This window comes from Pristis pectinata, chromosome 12, assembly GCF_009764475.1.
Source record: "Pristis pectinata isolate sPriPec2 chromosome 12, sPriPec2.1.pri, whole genome shotgun sequence".
In the NCBI taxonomy this organism is placed as follows: domain Eukaryota; kingdom Metazoa; phylum Chordata; class Chondrichthyes; order Rhinopristiformes; family Pristidae; genus Pristis; species Pristis pectinata.
In genome coordinates this window covers 4132696-4153959 of record NC_067416.1, presented here as the reverse complement: position 1 = coordinate 4153959, position 21264 = coordinate 4132696, and the positions used below count along the sequence as shown (strand labels likewise).

General features: G+C 49.1%; 1 protein-coding gene across 1 annotated transcript; it reads left to right on the top strand.

Moving 5' to 3' along the window:
- Window positions 1-51: 51 nt before the first annotated feature.
- hoga1 (4-hydroxy-2-oxoglutarate aldolase 1) lies at window positions 52-20738 on the top strand. The gene is made up of 7 exons (XM_052027814.1): window positions 52-307; window positions 8528-8656; window positions 9873-10000; window positions 10922-11056; window positions 14986-15082; window positions 17561-17694; window positions 19126-20738. The coding sequence occupies exons 1-7, from the start codon at window positions 109-111 to the stop codon at window positions 19273-19275; spliced, it is 972 nt and encodes a 323-aa protein (XP_051883774.1). The 5' UTR covers window positions 52-108; the 3' UTR covers window positions 19276-20738.
- Window positions 20739-21264: the final 526 nt, after the last annotated feature.

Genomic DNA, 21264 nt, shown 5'->3' with positions numbered 1-21264 from the left:
CGCCAAACTTTTTAAAAGTTAAACTCGTGAAAATGATTCGCGAGGGGGGGAGGGACTCCGGGCCAGCGAAAGGGAGACGAGGCTGGTTGAGGGAGAGGAGTTGGGGCAATGTTTGTGAGCAAACGTTCTCTCTGGAGATGTTTGGGGCGGTGGGTGTTGGCGAGGGGTCTGAGTGGGGTCTCTGGCTCTACGCTGGACCTGGCTGGCATTTACCCCCCGATCATCACCCCCTTCAACCAGAGGGGAGAGGTGGACTACCAGCAACTGGAGAGCAACGTTCACAAGTGGAGCAAGGTCCCCTTCAGAGGTAACTTGTGCTTAGCCAATATTTGTAGTCAAGAGTCACAGAGAAATGCAGCAGGGATACAGGCCCTTCGGCCCAACCAGTCCATGCCGACCACTATGCCCACACAGCTAGTCCCAATTTCCTGCGTTCAGCCCATATCCCTCCAAGCCCCGCCAAGTACCCATCCAAGTGCTTCTTTAAATGATACTGTTGTACCTGCCTCACCCACTCCCTCTGGCAGCTCGTTCCACACACTCACCACCCTCTTGCCCCTCAGGTCCCTTTTAAATCCTTCCCCTCTCACCCTAAATCTACGCCCCCTAGTTTTGGACTCCCCTACCCTGGGGAAAAGACTGTTACCGTCCACCTTATCTCTGCATCTCATAATTTTAAACACCTCTATAAGGTTGCCCCTCATTCTCCTACGTTCCAAGGAATAAAGACCCAGCCTGGCCAACTTCTCCCTATAACTCAGACCCTCTAATCCTGGCAACATCCTCGTAAATCTTCTCTGTTGCTCTTTCCAGTTTAACCACGTCTTTCCTATAACAGGGTGACCAAAACTCACTAATTGCCACATACTTGGTAGTGGTGGATTTGGGATTGGACACGTGCCGTGTCAGTACCAGTCTTGCAGAATCAGAATGCTCTTTGATGCAGAAAACCATTCGGTCCATCCTATCTGTGCTGGTTCCCCAGACTTACCCTACATCCCAGCTCTGCAAGTACACCCAGGCGCTGATTAAATGTGGAGAGATTTCCTGCCTCCAACTCCCACTTAGGGTGGATATATTGCGGCTTGGTATGGCAACTGCTCTGCCCAAAACCGCAAGAAACTGCAGAGGGTTGTAGACACAGCCCAGTCCATGACGGAAACCAGCCTCCCCTCCATTGACTCTGTCTACACTTCCCGCTGCCTCAGGAAAGCAGCCGACATAATCAAACACCCCACCCACCCCGGACATTCTCTCTTCTTCTGTCTCCCATTGGGCAGAAGATACAAAAGCCTGAAAGCACGTACCACCAGGCTCAAGGACAGCTTCTATAAGACTCTTGAATGGACCACTTATACGATAAAGATAAACTCCCAATCTACCTCGTTGTGGCTCTTGCATTTTATTTGTCTGCCTGCACTGCACTTCCTCTGTAACTGTAACACTTTATTCTGATTCTGTTTTCCCTTTGTACTACCTTGATGTACTTATGTACGGAATGATCTGTCTGGATGGCACGCAAACAAAAGCTTTTCACTGTGTCTGGTACACGTCACAATAATAAACCAATTACCCCACTGCTCTCTGTGAAAGATTCCCTCCCCCACCCCCCCATCTCCTCCCTAAAACTTCTACCAATCAGTTTAAATCCCATGTTCCCTGGTTTTTGGACCCTGCCCCCACCCTGATGGTGAGGTTGAGGGCTTGGGGAACATCTTCCACCCACTGTCAATGGGAGATCCTTCAAACCTCTCCTGCCCTCAGCCCAACCCTCACTGCTGACTCGTGTGCACTCTGCTCCCGCTGCCCTGTCTCTGCAGCCAGTCCTGGAACCCTCTCAGACCTCTGCTCCCCTCCCGGTTTGGTCTCTTGTTCATCTTCTCGGTGGCTCTGCCTTCAGCTGCCTAAGCCCCAAGCTCATGGCCCGATCGTCAGGAGCACTGGGTAGATGCAGGACCGAGACAACAGCAGATGCCAGAATCTGGAGCAACACACAATCTGCTGGAGGAACTGAGCGGGTTGAGCAGCGTCTGTGGGGGGAAATGGACAGTTGACGTTTGAATTCAAGACCTTTCATCTAGACTGAAAGATAGAGGGGAGACAGTCAGTGTAAAGAGGTGATGAAAAGGGATGGGGCGTCTCATATCCTGCCTGGACAGTCTATAACCCAACGGCATGAGCACTGAATTCTCCAACTTCCGGTAACCTGCTCCCGTATCTCTGCCATTTCCCGCACCTCCACTCTCACCCCCACCACTCCCAGACCCAACGGGGATAGGGTCCCCCTTGTCCTCACATTTCATCCCACCAGCCCCCCTCTCCCGCACCTGCCTGTCACTATCTCTTACCTGCATCTACCTATCACCACCCTGTGCCCACCCTGCCTCCTGTCCACCTATCACTGCTCTGCTTTTCCCTCCTATATATTGGGGCTTCCCCTTTTCCTATCTTCAGTCCTGAAGAAGGGTCCTGACCCGAAACGTTGACCGCCTGCTTTTCTCCACGGATGCTGCCTGGCCTGCTGAGTTCCTCCAGCATCCGAGTGTTTTTCATCCCCCTCTGTCCCTTTTCCCTCTCCTCCTGATCTCCCCAGTCCCTCCTGCACCCACCCCCAGCCCCCCATCACCCTGTTCCTTTCCCCTCCTCCACCCACCCCATCACCCACACACCCCTCCCACTGGGTCCCCTCCGCCCCACTGTTCCCACCTGCCCTCCCCACCTCCCTTATTTGGTTTCAGGCTCCACCTTCCTCTCCGATCAGATCCCACCATCTGCAGCCCCTCTGTCACCTCCCGGCCTCTGTCGCTGTTCCCACCCTCCCCTCCTCCATCTGCCTATTCCCCCCCCCCCTCACCTGGATCCACCCATCACCTGCCAGCTCTTGCTCCGCCCCTTCCCCCCACCTCTTTACACTGACTACCTCCCCTCTATCTTCCAGTCCAGATGAAGGGTCTCGACCTGAAATGTGGTTTTCTGGGTCATATCCCAGCCCCACCCCAGATCTGTGGCTCATGATGCACTATCTGCTTGCGGCCTGGAACCCTGGCTCACATTCTGCATTAATGAGAGAACCAGGCACCGGATTATCAGGATTTCCGAACAATCAGATGCCGGATCATCGGACTTCCCCAGTACCGTGCTCCAGCACTGTGTATTTATTCTCCTCGAGGGCTATGCCCCCTGCAGTATCACGGCCCATTGGGTCTTTGAAAGAGAGTTCCAGCTGGTCTCACTCCCCGACCTTTCTCCCACAGCCCTTCCGGTGGGTTCTCTTGTGTGTGGGCCCAAAAGGAGTGCCAGCAAGCTACTTGAGTGTGGGGTGTGCCCAGAAAGACACCCAGAGAAGGTGCAGGTGAATGATACCAGAGGTGAAGGAGGTTGGTTGTGTGGAGGGACTGGAGACGCTGGCACTGAGCTCCTTGGGACAGAGAGCTTGTGCGGGGATCTGTTATTCCAAGGGTAGAGGTAGGCTGGATGGGGAGATGATAGAGTCACAGGGTCATACAGCACAGAAACAGGCCCTTCGGCCCAACTCGTCCATGCTGACCAAGGTGCCTACCTGAGCTAGTCCCATTTACCTGATCTTGGCCCATATCCTTCTAAACCTTTCCTATCCGCATACCAGTCCAAATGACTTTTAAACACTGTAATTGTACCCGCCTCTACCAGTTCCTCTGGTGGCTCGTTCCATACACCCACCACCCTCTGTGTGAAGAATTTCGCCTCAGGTCCTCTTTAAATCTTTCCCCTCTCACCTTAGACCTACGCCCTCTAGTTTTGGACTCCCCTACCCTGGGAAAAAGACCATGACTGTTCACTTTATCCATGCCCCTCACGATTCTACAACCCTCTGTAAGGTCACCCCTCAACCTCCTACGCTCTAGGGAAAACAGTCCCAGCCCATCCAGCCTCTCCTTATAGCTCAACCCCTCCAGTCCCGGCAACATCCTGGTGAATCTTTTCTGCACCCTTTCCAGCTTAATGACGTCCTTCCTACAGCTGGGTGACCAGAAGAGATAGACCATAGAACCAGACGTCACGTAAGGGAAAGACCTTTATCCAGTGAGTGGTTGGATCCTCTACTACACTGCCTGGGGAAAGGGTGGAGACAGATCCTAATATGAGGGGGTGTGCATTTAAGGTGAGAGGGGGTAAATTCAAAGGAGATGTGCGGGGCAAGTTTTTTTACACAGAGAGTGGTGGGTAGCTGGAATGTGCTGCCCGGGGTGGTGGTGGAGGCAGATATGATAGAGGCATTTGAGGGTCTTAGATAGGCACATGAATGTGCAGAAAATGGAGGGATGTGAACATTGTGTAGGCAGAAGGGATTAGTTTAGTTGGGCATTTAATTACTAGTTTAATTAGTTCGGCACAACACTATGGGCCGAAGGACCTGTTCCTGTGCTGTACTGTTCTATGTTCTATTTGTTGCATTCAGTTGGGAGCTGGATAATTATCAGGAAGAGAAGAATTTACAGGGAATTGCTCTTGAATACAGCTATTACAGACTCGATGGGCCAAATGGCCTCTCTGCTAGAACCATTCTGCGAACACCCATGACCGCCCTGTCCAGCTAAGGTCACAGGATGGCTGTGGGTTTTTGTCGAAAGATCCCAAGAACGCTAACTGTGGTGCCCTGGGCTACACTCAATGTGACTGGCCAGAGATGGAAATGTGACGGTCTCCACGTACTGCCATGTCCCGACCCCTGCCTGTTACACATTAATGGATTGGTAGGTCACTGGCTCCATAGCCCTTGGTTTTGCTTTCTCCATAAGTGTTTACACACACGTCCCCTGTACCCTGGACTGGATGAACCTTCCTTCCTGACCTACCCCTTGTTGGCTAATTTGTCACTAAGTCTCTTTTACGGCGAGAGTGATCTTCCCATCAGTGGACTTGCTTAATATAAACAGTGTGACATACAATGTCCTTGGGGCTAGAGGGATAGAATTTCTGGCGTGATCTTAAATTACCACTCAAGTCGTCCCAAAGGGCTCATCTCAGAATCAGAATCAGATTATTATCACTGACTTAGATGACGTGAAATTTGTTGCTCTGTTCCTCCCTTTCTCAATGACCAGCTCAAGTCCAGGACTCTCGGAGACCTGCTCACCTGCCAACTTGTTCATCTGCCAGGGCTCTGCCTAAGCTCTGGAATTCCCTCCCTGGACTTCTCTGCATCACTGTCTTTCAAGATGTCTCTTAAACCTTTCTCTTAGGCTCAGTGTTGTCACCTGTGCTGATATCTCCCTTTTTGTCTCCTGATAATGGTCTCAGCAAATGCCTCGGGCCGTTTTAATATGTTAAAGGAACAACACCTTCATCTGGTAGAGAGCTGGCACAGATATAATGGGCCAAATGGCCTCCTCTATACTGTAACAATTCTACAATTCAACACAAACTGATGTTGATATCAGTGTCACAGTGAGAAGCAAAAAACTGCATAGGCGGAAAATCTGAAATAAAACCAGCAGAATACAAAGTGAATGGCAGGATTCTGGGCAGTGTGGAGGAGCAGAGGGATCTGGGGGTTCATATCCACAGATCACTGAAAGTTGCCTCGCAGGTGGATAGGGTAGTTAAGAAAGTGTATGGGATGTTGGCTTTCATAAGTCATGGGATCGAGTTTAGGAGCCGCAAGGTAATGATGCAGCTCTACAAAACTCTGGTTAGACCACACTTGGAGTACTGTGTCCAGTTCTGGTCGCCTCATTATAGGAAGGATGTGGAAGCGTTGGAAAGGTTGCAGAGGAGATTTACCAGGATGCTGCCTGGTTTAGAGAGTATGGATTATGAGGAGAGACTAAGGGAGCTCGCTTTACTCTTTGGAGAGAAGGAGGATGAGGGGAGACATGATAGAGGTGTACAAAATATTGAGAGGAATAGATAGAGTGGACAGCCAGCGCCTCTTTCCCAGGGCACCAATGCTCAATACAAGAGGGCATGGCTTTAAAGTAACGGGTGGGAAGTTCAAGGGAGATATCAGAGGAAGGTTTTTTACCCAGGGAGTGGTTGGTGCATGGAATGCGGTGGTGGAGGCAGATACATTGGTCAAATTCAAGAGATTCTAGATAAGCATATGGAGGAATTTAAAATAGAGGGATATGTGGGAGGAAGGGGTTAGATAGTCTTAGGTGAGGTTTAAAGGTCAGCACAACATTGTGGGCCGAAGGGCCTGTATTTTGCTGCACTGTTCTATGGTTCAAACACTGAAAATACAAGAACCTCTGCGGGTTATAAACACCCGACCTCTGGACCCCTGTAGATACAAACAAGCTCCCATAATTTAATTTAATTAAAATGTCTGATGTACACGTGTTCATACCTACGAAGATTTCCCCTCTCTCTCCACTTCTAGTAATTGTTCTTTCTTATCATTTCTTATGTACTTTTGATGCCATTCGTTACAGTTCTGTGGAGGTGCAATTACCATATCGAGTGACTTTTTGTGTATTTTCCGACACAGTCGAAAACATCTGTAAGAACGGGAAAGCAGCCAATGTAATCAGTGCCCCTCCCACCCCGGACATTCTCTCTTCTCCCCTCTCCCATTGGGCAGAAGATACAAAAGCCTGAGAACACGTACCACCGGGCTCGAGGACCTATCAACACTGATCCCATCTACCCACATTAGGTCCCTAGCCTTCTGTGCCTTGGCAATTCCTGTCTGGATGCTTCTTAACAACCTCTGTCTCTCCCACCTCCTCGTGCCAGGGGTTCCAGATTCCTAACACATTCTTTGTGGAAAAAATCCCCCTCAGATCCCTTCTAACCCTCCTACCTCTTACCTTAAACCAATGTCCGCTCGATTTAGAGACTTCCATGATGGGAAAAAGATTTTACTGTCTATCCGATCTACCCCCCCCTCAATTCTATACACCTCCATCAGGTCACCACTCTGTGCTCCAGGGAAAACAAACCCAGCCTATCCAGTCTCTCCTTATAACTGAAGTACTCCGATCCAGGCAATGTGCTGGGAATCTCCTCTGCACCATCTCCAGCGGTATCACATCCGTGTGGCGACCAGAACTGCACGCAGTCCTCCAGCTGTGGCCTGACCACGGTTTTATGACGGGCTGTGGTTCAGTGAGCAGCTGAGACAGAAGGTTGTGGGTTCAAGTCCTGCTCGTGAGTCTTGAATACGAAAGGTCCAGGCCAATTCTCCGATGCAATGCCGAGGGAACTATCACTGCCGGGGTGTTGTCATTCTCCGGACGTACTAAAACAGGCCTCCATCTGCATCCCAGGTGGATGGAACAGCTCTTTCGGAAAAAACAGTGGGGGATTTCTCCCAGTGTTCGTCAACAGCACTGGAACGCAGATTATCTGCTCAACACCACTTTGCTGTACATGGGAGAGATTCGACGAATTGTTGGGGGCAGAGGTGGGGGTGGGGGGAAAACAGAAGGCCATTCAGCCCGAGTCTGTGCTGGCTCCTAGTAGAACAATCTATAAGATACAGGAGTAGAATTAGGCCATTCAGCCCATCAAGCCTGCTCCGCCATTCAATCGCGGCTGACTTTTTTCTCTCTCTCTCAACCCCATTTTCCTCCCTCCTCCCCGTAACCCTTAACCCCCCTTACCGATCAAGAACCTATCAGTAAATGCACCCAATGACTTGGCCTCCACAGCCGTCTGTGGCAACGAATTCCACAGATTCACCACCCTCTGGCTGAAGAAATTCCTCCCTTTATTCTGAGGCTGTGCCCCGGGATCCTGGACTCTCCCACTGATGGAAACATCCTCTCCACATCCACTCTATCCAGGCCTTTCAGTATTCGGTAGGTTTCAATGAGATCCCCCCTCATCCCTCTGAACTCCATTGAGTACAGGCCCAGAGACAGCAAATACTTCTCATACGTTAAGCCTTTCATTCCTGGGTTCGTTCTTGTGAACCTCCTCTGGACCCTCTCCGGGGCCAGCACATCTTTCCTTAGATACGGGGCCCAAAATTGCTCACAATGTTCCAAATGCAGTCTGACCAACACCTTATAAAGCCTCAGCAGTACGTCCGTGCTTTTATATTCTAGTCCTCTCGAAATGAATGCTAACATTGCATTTGCCTTCCTTACTACCGACTCAACCTGCAAGTTAACTTTCAGGGAATTCTGAACTAGGACTCCCAAGTCCCTTTGCAGAATTCTCTCCCCATTTAGAAAATAGTCCACACTTTTATTCTTCCTGCAAAAGTGCGTAACCCCACACTTCCCTATGCTGTATTCAGTCTGCCACCTCTTTGCCCACTCTCCTAACCTGCCCAAGTCCTTCTGCAGACTCCCTGCCTCCGCGACACTACCTGCCCCTCCATCTTGGTATCGTCTGCAAACTTGGCCACAGTTCCTTCATCCAGTTCACTAATGTCTGGAAAAATCCCATCAATCCTGTTCCTCCACTCCTTCCACACGACCTGGAAACATATCCTCCCTCCAATTTGTTCGGAAGGTCCTGATTGTCTGTTAGGCGGAGAGATCTAGACTGTAACTACGTGCGGCATTAAGTAAGTGCAAGTCCTTTCCGTTTGCAGGGTTGGTTGTGCAGGGCTCCAATGGGGAGTTCGTCTACCTGAGCACCGAGGAGCGTGTTGAGACTGTCCGCAGGGTGAGGCAGGTCCTCCCTCAGGAGATGCTTCTGGTGGCTGGATCTGGATGTGAATGTGAGTAGCCCATTGGGTGGACAATAAGGGAGATGCAGTGAGGTGCATCCAATGTGGGTGAGTGTCTGAAAGGGACGGGCCAGCTAAAGATCTCAGAGTGGCCAGCTCCTGCTCCAATGAAGTGTAGTCACTATTATAACGTGGAAACCATGGGAACTAGCACAAAGCTAGCTTCCGATAGCAACACTGTGATAAGGAACAGATATTCCACCTTGATGATGTTGGTTGAGGGATAAGTATTGGCCCAAGGTACCAGGGTAACTCCCACAACTCCCCTACCCTGTTTTAAAATACTGCCATGGGACCCTTCACCCAGGAGAGCAGGTGTCTGTCTAACATCTCATCCTAAACCGCACCTCACACCCCTGGTCGTGAACGGTGAGAGAGAGAGAGAGGGAGGGAGGGACAAGACGCACTCCTTTGCTGTCCGAGAATAATGCTCAGCTTAACATATCATCTGGGAGCAAGAAGAGGCTGTTTGGCGTTTGAGTATGTTCTACCATTCACCAAGAACATGGCTGATTTTCTAAGGGCAGGCACAGTAGTGTAGCGGCCGCTGTCTGTAAGGAGTTTGTACGTTCTCCCCGTGCCTGCGTGGGTTTCCTCCGGGTGCTCCGGTTTCTTCCCACATTCCAAAGACGTACGGGTTAGGAAGTTGGGGGCATGCTACGTTAGTGCCAGAAACGTGGCAACACTTGCAGGCTGCCCCCAGAACACTCTACGCAAAAGGATGCATTTCACTGTGTGTTTCGATGTACATGTGACTAATAAAGAGACCTTACCTGGGCTCTGGGGTTGAGAATTCCACAGATTCGCCACCCTCTGCCTGAAGAATTATCTCCTCCTCTCGGCCCTATATGGACCACCCCTTATTCCGAGAACATCCCCTGATTCTAGCCTCCTTAGCCAGGGAAACATCCTTCCTGTCGAGCGTGATATTACCAGGTGCTCTACCCCCATCAGGACCTGAAAGCTTAAAGCAGAATGGCCCAGAGTAACTGATGGTTACTCTTGTGCTGTCACAGAATAAGGGTCAGTCATGCTCCTATGATCAAGGAGTAACCATCAGACCCCCTGCTTTGGGAGGTTCTGAGTGAGTTGTTCACCTGGTTCTTCTTATAACAACCATGAAGGAACTGTGGCCTCTGTCCGGGGTCAATAGACATGAGCCTGTTGCTCCAGCTAAGGCCTGCCTTACTTTTCTTTCCCCCCACAGCCACGGAAGCCACGGTTACGATGACGCAGATGATGGCAGACACAGGGGCGAATGCGGTGCTGGTCATCACTCCGTGTTTCTACCGGGGTCGGATGAACAGTGCTACCTTCATTCACCATTACACACGGGTAACGGCTGTTTGTCGAGGCGCAGGGGGCAGGAGAGTGGTGCTCAGCTGATTGCTCATCTCGTTGGCTAATTCCCCTTCCTTGGACTGTTGGCAGGAGCAGAGGGCGGCTGGAGTTGGGGGAGTGGCCTCTCCTGGGGTTGGGGCATGGAAGGGGAGGAGAGCTGCCTCTGCTAAATTGGTTTATTATTGTCACATGTGGTACAGCGAAAAACTTTGTTTTGCATGCCATCCATGCAGATCGTTTCATCACATCAGTACATTGAGGAAAAGCAATAACAGAATGCAGAATAAAGTGTCACAGTCACAGAGAAAGTGCAATGCAGGCAGACAATAAGGTGCAAAGCCATGACAAGGTAGATGTGAGGTCAAGAGTCCATCTTATCATACTAGGAAACTGTTCAATGGTCTTATAACAGTGGAATAGAAGCTGTCCTTGAGCCTGGCGGTACGTGCTTTCAAGCTTTTGTATCTTCTGCCCGATGGGAGATGGGAAGAGAGAGAATGTCCGGGGTGGGTGGGGGCTTTGATTATGTTGGCTGCTTTATCGAGGCAGCGAAAAGTGTAGACAGAGTCCATGGAGGGGAGGCTGGTTTCCGTGATGTGCTGGGCTGTGTTCACAACTCCCTGCAGTTTCTTGCGGTCCCGGGCAGAGCAGTTGCCATACCGAGCCGTGATGCATCCGGATAGGATGCTTTCTAGGGTGTATCTACAAAAATTGGTGAGGGTCAATGCTGAATTTCTTTAGCCTCCTGAGGAAGTAAGGTGTGTCAAGGTCAGGGTGTGCCTGCTGTGCATTGCCCTCTACAGTTGCTGGTGTGGGAGTTGCAAACACAAGACATCTCAGTGCTGATGTGGGTCTTATGGTTTGGGAATGAGGGACTCTGATCAATCACTCCTGATCCTATTAATTGAAATGCAGGTGGCAGATTCCTCGCCCGTACCCGTCGTGTTATACAGTGTCCCAGGCAACACGGCTTTGGAGTTGCCAGTGGATGCCATTGTGGCACTCTCCCACCATCCCAACATCATTGGGCTAAAGGACAGTGGGAATGATGTAAGTGGCAATCGTCTCTCTGCTGCCTCTGCTGCTTTGATGTTGGCAAAACAAAGGAATTAAGGTAGGATGAGTATAAATGAGTGATTGCTCAGCACTGCAGTGGGCTGAAGGGCCTGATTCCATGCTGTATCCCTCTGACTCTGACTCTAAGCCTCAGAACTATTCGAGCCTAACTCTCTATACCTGATTTAGATCTTATTTCCTTCTATTTGCCTTAACCCACAGTACACTGCCCTATGTACACAGTACACTGCTCTATGTACACAGTACGCTGCCCTATGTACACAGTACGCTGCTGCGGATATACTGTTGAAAGTATCCTGACTGGTTGCAGCAGGAACATAAGAAGCTGCAGAGAGTAGTGCACTCCATCCACTGCATCACGGGCACACCCCTCCCCACCATCAGGAGTATCTACAGGAGGCACTGCCTCTAGAAGGCAACATCCATCGTCAAATATCCCCACTATCCGGGCCGTGCCATCTTCTCACAGCTACCATCGGGCAGGAGGTACAGCAGCCTGAAGTCCCACACCTCCAGGTTCAGGAACAGCTACTTCCCTTCAACCATTCGGTTCCTGAACCAACCGGCACAACCCTGATCACTACCTCAGTATAGCAACACAGGGACCACTTTGACAACTTTGCAATACAAAGGAGCTTTTTTGAAACATAGAAAACCTACAGCACAATTCAGGCCGTTCGGCCCACAAAGCTGTGCCGAACATGTCCCTACCTTGGAGACCCATAGCCCTCTATTTTTCTCAGCTCCATGTACCTATTCAGAAGTCTCTTAAAAGACCCTATCGTATCTGCCTCCACCACCGCTGCCGGCAGCCCATTCCACACACTCGCCACTCTCTGAGTAAAAAACTTACCCCTGACATCTCCTCTATACCTACTCCCCAGCATCTTAAACCTATGTCCTCTTGTGGCAATCATTTCAGCCCTGGGAAAAAGCCTCTGACTATCTACCCGATCAATGCCTCTCATCATCTTATACACCTCTATCAGGTCCCCCCTCATCCTCCGTCGCTCCAAGGAGAAAAGGCTGAGTTCCCTCAACCTGCTTTCATAAGGCATGCTCCCCAATCCAGGCAGCATCCTTGTAAATCTCCTCTCTATGGCTTCCACATCCTTCCTGTAGTGAGGCGACCAGAACTGAGCACAGTACTCCAAGTGGGGTCTGACCAGGGTCCTATATAGCTGCAACAATACCTCTCGGCTCCTAAATTCAATTCCCTGATTGATGAAGGACAATACACCATATGCCTTCTTAACCACAGAGTCAACCTGTGCAGCTGCTTTGAGCGTCCTATGGACTTGGACCCCAAGATCCCTCTGATCCTCCACACTGCCAAGAGTCCTACCATTAATACTATACTCTGCCATCACATTTGACCCACCAAAATGAACCACTTCACACTTATCTGGGTTGAACTGCATCTGCCACTTCTCAGCCCAACTCTGCATCCTATCTATGTCCCTCTGTAACCTCTGACAGCCCTCCAAACTACCCACAACACCCCCAACCTTTGTGTCATCTGCAAACTTACCATCCCTCCACTTCCCCATCCATTTTGTTCTAATTGTGTTCTTTCTTGCTGAATTCTCCTACTTTAGGTAATTCCCACCCCACTCCCCACAAACCCCTCCCCCCCACCACGCTTCTTCTCTTCTTCCCATTCCTAGCCCCTTTTTTTCAATCTTTTTTTCCTTTCTCTCCTTACCTGTGACCCATCGACCAGTGGATCTGCTCTCCCCTCCTCCCCCGCACCAGCCTATCCCTGTCTCTCACCTGAATCTACCTATCACTACCCTGTGCCCACCCCGTCTCCCCTCTTTTGTCCACCTATCACTGCTCTGCTTTTCCCTCCTATATATTGGGCTTCCCCTTTTCCTATCTTCAGTCCTGAAGAAGGGTCCTGACCCGAAACGTTGACCGCCTGCTTTTCTCCACGGATGCTGCCTGACCTGCTGAGTTCCTCCAGCATCCGAGTGTTTTTCATCTAGATTCCAGCGTCAGCAGTCCTTTGTTTCCCTCTCTTGCATAATTTATGTTTTTCTTGTGAATGCTGCTTATCTGATGCTCTGTGCCTGTGATGCTGCTGCAAGTAAGTTTTTCATTGCACCTGTGCACACATGGACTTGTGCAGATGACAATAAACTCGACTTTGACTATGGAGGAGTAAAACCTCACACTCACACTTGAAATTCTTAACTGAACTTCTCACACCTGCAGCCCACCAATCTCCATGGCTACTTGGGCAGGGGAATATAGATTTCCACTACATTATGTCTGAAGAGTAGTTCCTGGGATTGGCCTTAAGTAGCCTGGCTCTAGCTTTAATGCTGTGGCTTATCCTTCATCACCATTTCATTGGCATCAACCTCTATGAGCAAACTCACTAAACCTTGGGGTACCAATGGTGTAAAAGATATCTTTATTAGTCACATGTACATCAAAACACACAGTGAAATGCACCTTCTGCGTAGAGTGTTCTGGGGGCAGCCCGCAAGTGTCGCCACACTTCCGGCGCCAACATAGCATGCCCACAGCTTCCTAACCTGTACGTCTTTGGAATGTGGGAGGAAACCGGAGCACCCGGAGGAAACCCATGCAGACAAACTCCTTGCAGACAGCGGCGGGAATTGAACCCAGGTCGCTGGCGCTGTAATAGTGTTACGCTAACCGCTACACTACTGGTAAAAGCTACAACAAATTCCCTCTGTCCCACTCATTGCCCTCCCCTACACCTAGACTGAGTTCTCTCTCAGTTCTGATGGTTTCAGACCTGAAGCATTAACGGTTTCTCTCTCCACAGATGCTCTCTGACTTGCTGAGTGTTACCAGCATTTTCTGTTTTCATTTACGATCTGCTTGGTTCTGAGTGGGCTGATGAGGCCAGTGCGGAACCTGCAGACTCTGCTACAGGTGGAGCAGAGAGTGTTTGGTGGATGAAAGTTTGGGAGCAGGTCCATTGTTTACACTGGGCTTCTGGTGCTCCTGATGCACGGATGCCAGGTTTTCAATACCATCTTAAATGCTCTTTCCCCGTCCTAAGCAGTCATGGGCCGGGGATTCCCATGAGTCGGTGGGGATGTTACACCTTTTCAAGTAAGCTTTAAAAAATATTCCTAACTAGCTTCCTCCATCCATCCAGTAATCTCCTGCTGTGACAGAGCTGAGAATGGGGTGTGTTTCAGGAGCCTGGTGTCAGGCACACACAATGGAGTCAGCAATTAGCTAGTAGACTCTTGTTTGCTCCAACATACAATATGCTGGAGGAACTCAGCGGGTCAGGCAGCGTCTGTGGAGGGGCACAGCTAGTCGATGTTTCAGGTCAAGACCCTTCATCTGGACTGAAAGACAGAGGGGAGGTGGTTGGTAATAGAGAGGTGGAGGGAAGGAGTGGAGTACGAGCAAAGAGTTGGGGAGCAGCAGAGATCACGGGGGAGCAGTGAGAGAGGGTCTCACAGAACTCCTGTCGAAGAGAGGAGGAAATCTTCTTCAAACTTCTTGTCTGTCCTTCTTTAAGTCCTGTCCCTAACTCTGTGTCCTTTGATCACTAACCACCCATGTCGTAGTTGCTGCTCCAATTTTGCCCCCCCCCGCGCCAAACTCCCATCACACCCTTCCCTCTCTCCGAATCACACCCGCTGTCTGCACGTGTGATCCAAAGGTGATCCTCGACGACTTCTGTTGGTTGGATGGAGGGCTGTTGTCTGGGGATGGGCTGCTGGCAAATCAGCACCATCGAACCTACAGAGAGAGAGGGGGCAGAGTAATGAAGAACATCTGAATTGGTAAATTGGTTTATTATTGTCACATGTACTGAGGTACAGTGAAAAACTTTGTTACTGCATGCTGTTCATCCACTGAAGCTCGTTGAGTGACTGGCAATCTGTTAACTCCCCTTTCTTCAGATTACAAGAATCGCACTGATTGTACACAGAACCAGGAAGCAGAATTTCCAAGTGTTGGCTGGATCAGCGGGATACCTCCTTCCCTCCTACTCAGTGGGTAAGTGGGGGAGGGGCACTGGAAGATCACAGGTGAAGGTTCACTTGGTGATGAAGCCTGTTGTGCCTGCTGTAATTCTGGAGTGAGCTTTTTGCGAGAACCACATCAAATCTAATTTATTCCAAAAGTGGTTAAATGTGTTGGAAACGAAGACCAGTGTAGTGGGTCTTTATGCCTTCCAACTCCACCCCTCACTCTCCCCTACCTGGCTCGATCTGCCCGTCATCCTTGAATAGCCCCCCCCCCCACCTCAGTCCACCAATCACCTCTGGCCTTTTTCTCACCAACCTCCCGCCCCCTCCACTTTCCATCCTGATGCAGGGTTTCGACCTGAAACACCAACAATTTCTCCCCTCCCCACAGCTGCTGCTCGACCCACTGAGTTCCTCCAGCAGACAGTTTGTACAGATACCGACTCTCCATGGACTCTGTCGACACTTCCCGCTGCCTCGGTAAAGCAGCCAACGTAAGCAAAGACCCCACCCACCCCGGACATTCCCTCTTCTCCCCCCTCCCATCAGGCAGAAGATACAAAAGCCTGAAAGCACGTACCACCGGGCTCAAGGACAGCTTCTATCCTGCTGTGAGAAGACTATTGAATGGATTCTTGACCTCACAATCTACCTCATTATGACCTTGCATCTTATTGTCTGCCTGCACTGCACTTTCCCTGTAACTGTAACACTTTATTTCTGCATTCTGTTATTGTTTTCCCTTGTACTACCTCAATGTACTACTGAAAAGTCACAAAAGCTTTTTCCTGTACCTCAGTACATGTGATAATAATAAACCAATTTAATGTGTGTTGCTCCTTTTACAAAACAGCTCGTTTGGTTTTCCCTCAGGGGGAAGGAAAGACTTGCATTTCTGTAGCGCCTTTCACCTCCAATGCTGTCCATAGTACAGTTGCAATTGTGGTCACTGTTTAATGTAAGAAATGCAGGAGCCAAGGTATGCATAGCAAGATCCCACAAAGACCAGTGAGAGAGATGACCAGAAAGTGATTCAGGCTGAGGAATAAGTTTCAGACTGTGGAGACCAATAATTGAGACAGTTACCATAGGTCACTCCACAGCTTAGCAGATGTGTTCAGTTGAGTATTTTTTATTGGACTGGGGTTGTGCTAAAGGCTAACATGACTCCATGGAGAGTCAACTCAGCACAAGTGAGCATGCTCTGGACTTTTGTGCCTCTGGGGTTTGCAGCTGATCTCTTGCTCCCATCAATGGCAATGCAGGTTGGAACTCTCTGGTCTGGCAGCTCCCATGGTCAGACATCTTCTGTATCTGTAGAACAGACCTGTGCTAATTAAGTAATTCTAACTAAGATCTAAAAGTAACTAAGATCTGTGCAAATCTGTAACTAATTAACCTACCAGTGTAACTTTTGTGATCTCAGCTGACAGTGTTTCCAACTTATGGAAACTTTTGGGTTAGGGACAATTCTCGGAACTGCTACGTGTGACCTGGAGAATATCTGTACTTAAAAAGAACAGTTCTCCTGCTTGGAGGAAGATGATCGGGGGAATTTCTGTGATCCAGCACCGGTCAAGTCCCAAGGATGCTGGACTTAGAGAGAGATTCAACCTGTGTGTAGGCAGGCACAGTAGTGTAGCAGTTAGCGTAACACTATTACAGCGCCCGCGACTCGGGGTCAATTCCTGCCGCTGCCTGTAAGGAGTTTGTACATTCTCTCCGTGTCTGCGTGGGTTTCCTCCGGGTGCTCCGGTTTCCTCCCACATTCCAAAGACGTACATGTTAGGAAGTTGCGGGCATGCTGTGTTGGTGCCGGCAGCGTGGCGACACTTGCGGGCTGCCCCCAGAACACTACGCAAAAGATGTATTTCACAGTGTTTCGATGTACATGTGACTAATAAAGATGTCTTAAATGAAAAGATACTTTGTTTATGCCTAACTGATGTTGAATTGGTGGACAAATGTTGACTGGGAGACTGGGGTAAACTTCCCTGCCCTATTTTGTATTCACTTGAGAGGGGAGACTAGGGTTTGATTCAGTATTTCAGGCAGCATCCGTTGGTAGGAAATGGACAGTCAACGTTTCAGGTCTGAACTAAAAGAGTAAAGGGGAGATAGCCAGTGTAAAGAGGTGAACCCCTTCCCTTCACTGTGCTGCCGGCCATCTCCCCTCTATCTTTCAGTGCAGACGAAAGGGTCTCCACCTGAAACATCAACTGCCCATTTCCATTCCTGTGAACTGTTTGTAACATGAATCAAATTCCCACACAGCAGAAGATGGCTGTGTTGGGAATCTGTCCCACCGGTCTCCCAAATGCTCGATCGTGCGTAGGGGCTGTACACGTCAGGTGTTCGTAAGCTGGGGCGGGGGTCCTGTACATCACTGGTGTGCAAGTCAAAATTCTGGCTGCAATTGACTGCTACCTGCTGTGCTGTGGTTGTGAACGGCACTATACAAATGCAGTTTTGTTCTCCAACCTCTAACTTCTTGTCATCTGTGCAGGTGCTGTGGGTGGTGTGTGTGCATTGGCTAACGTGCTCGGACAGCCACTGTGCAACCTGGGAAAGCTGTGCCTGGGTGGACAGTGGGCAGATGCTCTGGAACTTCACTACCGGCTGATTGAGCCGAATGCAGCAGTGAGTACGAACTAGTCTTCCATCCCAGTGTTTTCAAATTAGACACCATTTATGGTTCATTCTGCAGTAATCTCTTCTGCGTCAGAAGACTGCAGGCTCTTGTCTCACTGCGGAAACCTTACCACAACGAAAACAGCCGTCTCTTCAGTGCAGAACTGAGAGAATGTGGCGGGTGTTGCAATTCATGGCACAAATTAAACCCACCCTCACACAGGAAAGTGTGAACGACCTTGAAGTACCTTTCAACAAAAAAACAAGGGAACTCTTCTTACTGGCCAGTTAAGTTATCCCTCCTCTGACATCAGTAAAGCAAAACCTCCAATCATTATCATACTGTGGCTTGTGGGAACTTGATGGCGTAACATCTACTGCAGCGTAACAGTGAGTGCTGTTCACTGACTGGAAAGATCAGCTCAGACGTACAATCTCGATGTCAGCAGAGGCCAGGTATCACCTCCTGACACCCTAACACCTTCCTGCCGTCCACCAGGCACGTCAGGAGCAGGCACTTACCTGGATGAACCTACGTCCAGCAACCAGAAGCAGCTCCAGAACAAAACACTCCCTTTGGCTGACATGTCAGCCACCACCACAAAGCATTCACTTCCTCCACTACTGGCAATACTGTGGCCGCAGTGTGACGTTGACAGAAACTTGCTAACGCTTTGACAGCACTTCCCAACCCGTGATATGTAGCAACCAGGTCAATGACACCAGCTGAGTGGGAACTAAGGAACGTTGGTGAGGCCACATCTGGAATATTGCATATGGTTTTTATCATCTTGTTATAGGAAAGATGTCAGAGAAGATTTACGAGAATGTTGCCAGGACTTGGGGGACTGAGTTATGGGGAGAGGTTGGACAGGCTAGGACTTTATTCCTTGGAGTGTAGGAGATGAGGGGTGACCTTACAGAGGTGTATGAAATCCTGAGGGACATAGATAGGGTGAATGCACTCAGTCTCCCCCCCTCCCCCACCCCCAGAGCTGGGGAAATCAAGAACTAGAGGGCATAAGTTTAAAGTGAGAGGGGAGAGATTTAAAAGGAACTTGGGCAATTTTATTTCCCCTCCCCACACACAGAGTGGTATGTACATGAAATGAGCTGCCAGAGGAAGTGGTTAAGGCAGGTACCAAAACATTTAAAAGACACTTGGACAGGTACATGTATAGGAAAGGTTCAGATGGATATGGGCCAAACGTTGGCCAATGGGACCAGCTTGGATGGGGCATGTTGGTCAGCATGGACCAGTTGGGCCGAAGGGCCTGTTTCCATGCTATGACTCTAGGAAACTGATGGGTGCAATAATTTCTGTCCTTTCCCTCCCAAGAATGGATATAAAAGACATTAAAAATAAGTCCAATGACTTCAGATGACATTCCACTACCGAGGTGTGAGACGCAACTCACCAGACATTCTTATTTCTCGTAGATTACACGCAAGTTTGGCCTTGCAGGCCTGAAGGAAGCGCTGGAATGGTTTGGGTATCATGGAGGATCCTGTCGTGCTCCGTTACTACCCTTGACGGAAGCAGAGAGGAAGGAGTTACGTGGCGACTTCACGTCCAACGGCTGGCTGTAACCTTGCCCACAGTGACCCTCGACAATCTTAGGTCGTGAGATTTAGGAAGAATTACGCTTCTAGCTTGAGAAGAATGGGACTAATTCCTTAATCAAGTGCACTTCATTTCCCCTCGAGCCCCTAACCACTCCTCCCACCAACCCTGAACTTTGCAAATTGGAGGAGAAATGACCACGTTGCAGTTGGTTTAATTGCATCTTAATTCCAGCATGGAGACAGGCCATTCAGCCCATCGCTGGCAGAGATTATGCTTTCTATTACCTTCCCTGTCCTCCTCAAACATTGATCTAGCTTCCCCTTAAATGTAGCTATTCTGCTGCCTCAGACTCCCACTGTCTGAGCTATTTTAAATGCTCTCTAGATAGAAAAGTAATGGTTAGGTTGACTGGATTGATTTCTGGGAATCGGGAGGAGGGTGTTACCTTAAGGATGTTGGGACATTTAAACAATACAGCATGTCTACTTACAAAGGGGTATGCGGGGAAGTGACCTCATCAGAAACATGCATCATTTCTAAGGAGCTTGATAGAGTAGTGTAGGGATGATGTTTCCCCTGGCTGGGGTGCCTGGAATAAAAGGTCACCTGCACACTCAAGTCAATTTACAGCAGCCGATTTAACCTACTAATCTTGGGATGTGAGAGGAAACCCCCACGGTCACAGGGAGAACATGCAAACTCCAAGACAGGACCCATGATCAGGATGGATTGCGGGTCTCTGGTGCTGTGAAGCAGGGGCTCCACCAGCTGCATTACTGCTGCCGTGATACAAAGTAAAGACCTAATTCTACATTCCTGCCCCCTATAGATAAAAACTTCTCCCCCCCCCCACCCACTCTAAGCGTTAAACATTCTCTCATTCTGCAGCCCATTTGAAATTGTGTCAAATATTTATCAAATATTCCCACCTACCATATGGATTCTGCCAAGCATTTATGGTTAGGTGTTCTGCAGTCCAACAATCCTTTACAAATAAAAATTCTCCTAAATCCTTCTCTCCCCCTCCACTTACAGATGCACTGAAAATATTTTTCTGATTTACTTTGTGTTGAAATAAGGCAACTGGAAAAAATATTAAAGGGAAGGAATATTTTTAAATGTTATCTTCAGTCTTCTGTGCTTGTTTAAAGGCCATTTTGTTAACAGTTGCTGTTTATTGATGGTGGTCTTACTACCCAAGTTGGTCAGGAGTGTCAAGCAAGTTCATTTCCAATTGCTTATAAGAAACTTGCTGTATCATTGCTGAAGTCAAACAAAGACTAAACAACATTGTGCGGGAGTTATTTCAGCCAAGGCTGCACTGGGGTAACTTGCTGGGTTTGACTTGGGGGAAATAAGGTGCAAAACTGCAGTTATCGTACTGGAGTGGAACTCGCCTGACAAAATCTCAGTGTACTACTGCTCAGAAGTATTTAATCTTGACAAAGTTAATGTAGCAGAATTCAGATTAAAGTTGCATCTAGTATCCTTGTGGTGGTAAGGTTATTTGGTCTTTGATGTACGTTTTGCTTTTGTGATAGTCCTTCAGTATCATATGTGCTCTGGGACTGAGTGAACAGCTTCTGCATATCTTTGAACACCTGGTACTTCTGGTGGAGGGAATGCAGAGGAAAGGAGCAGAGCATCATCTTTAGATGTGTCATTGCCACCAACCAGCTCAAATCTAGTTTCTAGTCAGACTGTTTACAATACAGAGTGCGTTCAGCAATCTCAAAGTTTAAGGATTCAGGAAGTGGCACTTAATCACAAGCATCCTTGAAGGTTCAAGCGGGTTAGAGGGGGAGTGTGAAGGGGGCTTTAAACCAACCCACACTGTCCATGTCCATGAATTGTTTGATGGCAGTGTAGAAGCAGAAAGCAAAAAATTAGCAACAATACCTTTGGTGGCTTCATCCAATTGTAAAAACTCAAATAAATCAGCATCTCTCACCTATTGAAGGACAAAGTTCACATGCGGAAAAGATTGGCAAAAGAAGGAAAATAGTCATTAA

Bases quoted from the DNA above. Each gene is read 5' to 3' on its own strand.
- hoga1 (XM_052027814.1), top strand. From the start codon at position 109: ATGTTTGTGAGCAAACGTTCTCTCTGGAGATGTTTGGGGCGGTGGGTG. The intron at 8,657-9,872 runs GTGAGTAGCCCA...TTCCCCCCACAG, and splicing joins GGCTGGATCTGGATGTGAAT to CCACGGAAGCCACGGTTACG. The intron at 11,057-14,985 runs GTAAGTGGCAAT...CCCTTTCTTCAG, and splicing joins TAAAGGACAGTGGGAATGAT to ATTACAAGAATCGCACTGAT.